This window comes from Erithacus rubecula, assembly GCF_903797595.1.
Source record: "Erithacus rubecula genome assembly, chromosome: 4".
Taxonomy (NCBI): domain Eukaryota; kingdom Metazoa; phylum Chordata; class Aves; order Passeriformes; family Muscicapidae; genus Erithacus; species Erithacus rubecula.
Genome location: NC_136686.1, coordinates 11,335,357 through 11,341,356, shown reverse-complemented (window position 1 = coordinate 11,341,356; position 6,000 = coordinate 11,335,357). Strand labels below are relative to the sequence as shown.

The following is a 6,000-nucleotide window of genomic DNA, read 5'->3' as shown; positions in this document are numbered from 1 at the left end:
CAAAAAAAAAAAGAAAAAAAAAAAGAAAAAATGGGGGGAGATCCAGAAACCTCTGCTAGCATCCAAAAATGAACAGCAGCATATATGCCATGCCTTAAAAACTTAACCACTCATTTTGGTAGGGCAACAATGTTCTGGAAAGTATTTTGTGGGGTCTTTTTTTTTTTTTTTTTTTGGTGGGGGGGGATGATGGTGTTGGGGTTTTTCCTAGATTTAAAAAAAAATCTTGCCTCTTTACTTCAGCATTTTCAGTCTGACTTTGATAATTTCAGCATGTACTCCAAAGCAGGACATGAAAAATCCTATAAGGTTTTATCTCTATTAAAATGAAAGAACAAACTAATAACCCAACTGATAAAAAAAGATGTGAAAGCTGTAATAAAAGCTATATTGTTATATATGTTATATTATCAACATTCCAGACAGAAACTAACCTTCAACAGCTAGGTGACAAATCCCTGAATACACCACTGAGTGAAGGAAAGCCTGACAGGCCATTAGTGACATCAGCATGAACAAGGTTCTAAGTAACAATCAAAACAGAATTTTAAATTAATCATCTTTAAAAGGCAAACAAAACCAACCAACCAACCAAAAACCCCCCAAAACAACAACAACAACAAAAAGCGAAAAAGACCCCCAAACAAACAAACAAACAAACAAAACCTCACAGGAAAAGGTATTAATCCTGGAGGGCTGCAGCCCTAGAGTTTAGTCTCAGATTGTCAGATCCTACAGGGACACTCCCATATTTGACTGTAGAAGTGACAGGATGGGATGCCAGCACACAAAACCCTTGGACAGGCAGAAACCCATTCCCATCCCCTGGACAAAGCCACTGAATCTAGGAATTTACTCCACCTGTGGTTTCTCCCAAATCAGCCCATCCAGGAGCTCAACTACACATCAAATGTCTACATGTATTTGATTGCAGAAATGTCTTCCAGACATTTTGCAATGTTGGGGGGAGGGGGGGTATTATCTTTCACACTGGAATTTCTTTGCTATTTGCTCATCTTTATCCAGCTACAAATCTGAGGTTCAGTAACTGAGGGTAAACTGGTTAAATCACTGACTTCAAAGTATCTACTTTAACTCTGATTTAAATAATCTGTCCTGATCTTGCATTGTACCTGCACTTTCTAGAACTTTTCTTGAAAAGAAATACAGATTCCTCCAGATTGGAATGTTGGGGGGGGGGAAATTTTTGTTTTTGACTGATTAGGAAGCTACTCTATAAACACTATTTTATTTTACTACTTGTAAGTTTCTTACATTAGTATCTTATTTTTCTCTTCAATATTTGACTATATACTTTTTAGTAAAAACATTTCATATTCATTAGCTGCAAAAGCTAATAACTTTATAAACAGGGCAAAAGAAATTGCATAAATAATAAGGCAAAAATAATAAAAATGTATTTTTAATCTGAAATCAAATTGTTTTACCTTGAACAATTTCATTATAGGCCACATTACCCAGAGTTGGTGAATTTAGTTGTATACATCCCAAGTTTTTCTCAGGACAGACATGATTTTCATACCTTCTTGTTATTGACAGATCAAAATAAGTAGTTTCTCACCTTTGACTCCTCAACTCCCTGAAATAACTCCAAGAAAAACCATGAATGAAAAATGTTTTGTGTCTGCTGGAAAGTGACTCCTGTTAAACCAGTTCTGTGCGGCACCAAATTCTCTGCAGACACTTCTACCTACTCTGTGGATACACTTTCTTCAAAGTTACAGATGCAAATATATCCTTCTTGAATATTATAATTTAATTAAAAGTTACTATACTTTGAAAAAGGTAAGACTTGAATCTAGTACTTACAAATCCAAATTAATTCTCCTATTAATTTTTCATATTAACCTCTTGTTTTCCAAAATAATTCTTCCCCCATTCTTCATTCCTTTGCCCACATCATGTTTCCATTGCAGAGAACAGCATTTACCGTGTGCCACCTCACCTTCCCTTCTCTCAGAAAAGCTAAAGAATTCTTTCCAGGTCTTATTCATGAAGGCAATGTGGCCTATGAATCATGCTACAGTCTTTTCTCACATGATGAGCCTCGAGGTTTGTGCTCTGCTGCACAAACAAGTCCAGGCAACCCTCTGGCTTTGAGGATGAACATTCCAGCTTCTATTGCCTCCATGCCAAGTACACCCTCCTCTCCTCAACACCCGTTCAAGCCTCAGAACACCCCAGGACCACCAGGAAGGCAAGCACAAGAAATTCCTCCTGACAGGTAAGACCACTCTGATGGCCTCTCTGCTGGTACCTGGAACAGGTTCCTGTTTCACACATCAGTTTTCAGCTGCTGGCTAAATCTCCATGTGCTGCACTCTACAGGACACCCGCCTTCTTTTCAGGATCTCTATGACTTCTGCATTTTTCACCCACTACTCGTCTCCATTGTGGACTAGTCACAGTTCAAGAGATTGTTTGGACCTACCTATTTATTTTTTCTTACTCATTCTAAGTTCCAGTATGAATAAAGTCACTCTCCACCCAAACCCACTCTTACTACTCTAAAAGCAGGGCAAATCCTCACGGAAACACAGAAGGACAAGGAAATTAAGTATCTGAAAATGTTACAAAGTAGTATCAGGAACCACCAGAAATGAAACATTTCCCAGTTCAGGGCTTTGGCCAAAAGATAACTTCAGAGCCTTATACCCAGCCTGCCTGAGGAGACACACAGCACATCTGCCATTCCCTCAAGAGGAGAAATATTTTGCCACAGAAATGTTGCAATCAACAGCATTTCAGAGGGACCTTAGTGCACAACACCAGAGCAGTACTGTCCAACTGGGTGACACAACCATCCAGGAAGAATTCTTGGAGAGACATCACCCTTCCCAGCTAGGTGAATAAAGGCATGAGTCATTATTTTGAAGTGTTTCATTTTGTACAATACACAAACAGGATATTACAGAAAATCCCATCCCACGAGGGGATTTACAGTTCTGAACAAAGCTGTCAAAATGCTTATGTTACATTCTTGAAACAAAGCAATTCCTCTCACCAAACCCCAGCATCAGCAAAAATACCAATTTCTTCCTCCTTGGGGTCACTTCTAGGAAATACACAAAAGGAGAGAGAATGGCCAAGTTATGACCAGTGAGTCTCAATTTATTATTGAGGGATTAACAGTAGTCAGGGGAAAGACACTGAAGGGAACTGAAAAACAACAGGTTTCACCTGCTGATACAGCTCAAAAGGATACGGCCACGACAAAAAAAAAAACCACGAATATAAAAGCAGCTGTGGATGTGCAGGTCCTAAAGCCCCACAGGTGATGTGCCACCCAGGCACAAAAGGAAGACAAAAAATCTCTGTGTTAACCACCTGAACCTGGACAGGACTGTGACTGCTTTCATGACTTCTGAACTTCAGGAAAATCTTTTACATCTGCTGTGCTGCCAGAGCCCAGCATACTTCAGCACAGCCCAAGCCATTCCAACTGCGTTGCATGCCTTGGAAGAGCACTCTAGTACAGAGCAGACATGCACAAGTTTAAGCCACAGAATCACACCTTGGGTTCATCTACAGTTTCTACCAAGCACCACTCCAAAAGCTCAGTGTTTTTCCTAAGGAAGGCATTTAAACAATTTACTGACCCAGCAAAAAGCATAGGGGAAAGAGCTCTCTTTAACTGGGAATTACAATGTTTTGGATCAGGGAATGCGCAGCACACTGAAAAATGCACATCCCCACACAGGGACAGACATACATGGGCAAGTCTCCACAGCCACCAGCAGCCCCACAGTGCCACCAGCTAAGCAGCTCGCCTGAGGCTTACCTTTCAAGTCTTCATCTGGTAGAAAAGAGGTACACTGTCCTATTCCTTGTGTGGCTATCCCAAAACCACTCAGCAGGACTTCCCATGATGGGCTGTTGTGGATGTGTGCTCAAACAAAAGCAGAGAAATATCTGCATGGTCTTGCCAGCTACCACAGTTTTTCTCTTTCCCAATTTCAGCCAAAGAAAGTGATGGTGATATTTCTCTTCCTGTGTCTTTATCGCACACTCAAACATGAGATGGCCAAAAAAGACCTGACAGAAACTTTCCACTGAATGCAATCTCATAGGCATTTCAATTTTGTGGGCTTTCCCCCTTTTTGTTTACAATTTCTTTGCCACAACATTTTACTTACTTTATTAGGCCCTGTAACATTTCATCACTACATTACATCCCAGAGAGACAATTCTATTAGAAAAAGGCATAAAGAACCAAGAATCATATTTCTTTGTTGATACAAGACTTCACTCTGTGCCAAGCAAAAGGAAAGAACAGAGAGCCCACTCCCTCCCAGGGAGACCACAGCAAGCACTGGCAGATAAACTGATGCATAAAGGCAGAGAACCAGATTACCCACGTCAATCCAAAACTCACACCCTCTAAAACCTGAATAAGAAGTTATTCTGAGCTTTTAACAATGACTCAAAAAAGGATGAGACTTTTGAGGCCTCATAAATGAGCTGAGGAAGGAGGAGTCATTAATAAAGGCACCATGGAAGAAACAAGTGCTGTACATCACTTTTCATCATTTGAAGCACTGTCCCTGCAAGAACTTCTGGACATTCACCTCTTTAGAACACAAGTCCAGTCCTGACTATACAAAAGCTTTGAATAAGGTAGACAGAAATTTTGGATGTGAAAAACAATTTCCAAGATCTCTACTGCTGCATATAAAAATCAGTAATTTCTATTCATTAGCCCAGCCAGAAGAGTTTTCTGATGCAAACAATTTTGGTTAAGAAGCTGCCATACCATTCTGTTGCCTAAAGTCGACAGAATCTCAAACTTCTGTTTTACAGTGCATATGCTTTGCCAAAAGCTAAATAAAGATGCGCCATGTGAAATCTGCATCAACTGAGATGAAAATAAACAGGGCAGAAAACTTAAGAAATCCTCCACGGTTAAAAAAATTAACTGACCTGCAAGAGTCACAACATCCTGAACTTACTAGACCACGGCAAGTGGCGTGAAGTCATTTAAACGGAGAAGGGAGGTGTCAGGCTCAGGATCTCTAGAGAGCGTCTGACAACCGCACAAGAGTGAGCATTGGCAAGAGGCACCAAAACCCGCTTCTGTTTCCATCCCACAATACACGACACGTAGTTTACACTTCAAAAATACAGCATGGGCTGATGTGTGCGGTGCCGTCCGACCATTTTTCTCCAAGGGCATTTCAGACAATGTAGCGGGGGCCGAGCCCGAGAGGCTCGCGGGGGTCGGGCGGCAGCAGGGCCGGTCCCGTGTGGGCGGCACACTACAGGTGCCGCTGCTGGCGGCGAACCGAGCGCGGTGCCGGCCGGGCTGCGCTCCCCGGGGGCTCCGGGCCGCTCCCCCCGCCTCGCCCGACTCACCGAGGCCGCTGATGTCGTGCCGGAGCCCGGCGCGGCTCCGCTCCTCCGCTATCGCCCGCAGCATGTGCCGCAGGGAGCGGTCGGGCTCGCCGTCCGCCTCCCCGTCCCTCCGGGCACAGGCCATGCTGCCGCCGCCGCCGCCGATGAGCTCATGTCAGGCCGCCGCGGGGGCGGCGCCCGGCGCTCCCGACACAGGAACGACCGGGAGCCCTCCCGGTCCCGCTGTCCCCTCGGGACGTTTCCCGGGCGCCGCCGCCGGCCCCTCCAGGGACACCACGATCGCTGCCACCACCGCTGCCCGGCCGCGCTCCGCCACTTCCTGCTACTGCGGCCGCCGGGCGGGAGCAGGGCCTGGACCCGCCCGGACCCGCCCACAGGGCGGATCTGCCGCCAGCCGTCAACCCGGGGACCCGTCTGCATCCCTGACAGTCCATCCTGTTTCCCGGGAAACCCATGCTGCATCCTTGATAGTCCATCCTGCATCCCGGAAAACCCATTTTGCATCCCTGACAGTCCATCCTGCTTCCCGGGAAACCCATCCTGCATCCCTGACATCGACCAGCATCTTGGGAAACCCATCCTGCATCTCGGACAACCCAGCCTACATCCCTGACATAAGCAGCATCC

General features: G+C 44.7%; 1 protein-coding gene across 2 annotated transcripts in view; it reads right to left on the bottom strand.

The window, feature by feature from the left end:
• The window catches only part of KIAA0930, a 53,191-nt gene extending 47,463 nt beyond the window's left edge, over positions 1-5,728 (bottom strand). For both annotated transcript variants that reach the window (XM_079304809.1, XM_079304810.1), the window contains exon 1: positions 5,374-5,728. In XM_079304809.1, the coding sequence (XP_079160935.1) occupies positions 5,374-5,497 (124 nt within the window). In that variant the 5' untranslated portion in view covers positions 5,498-5,728. The remainder of the gene's footprint in view (positions 1-5,373) is intronic.
• Positions 5,729-6,000: the final 272 nt, after the last annotated feature.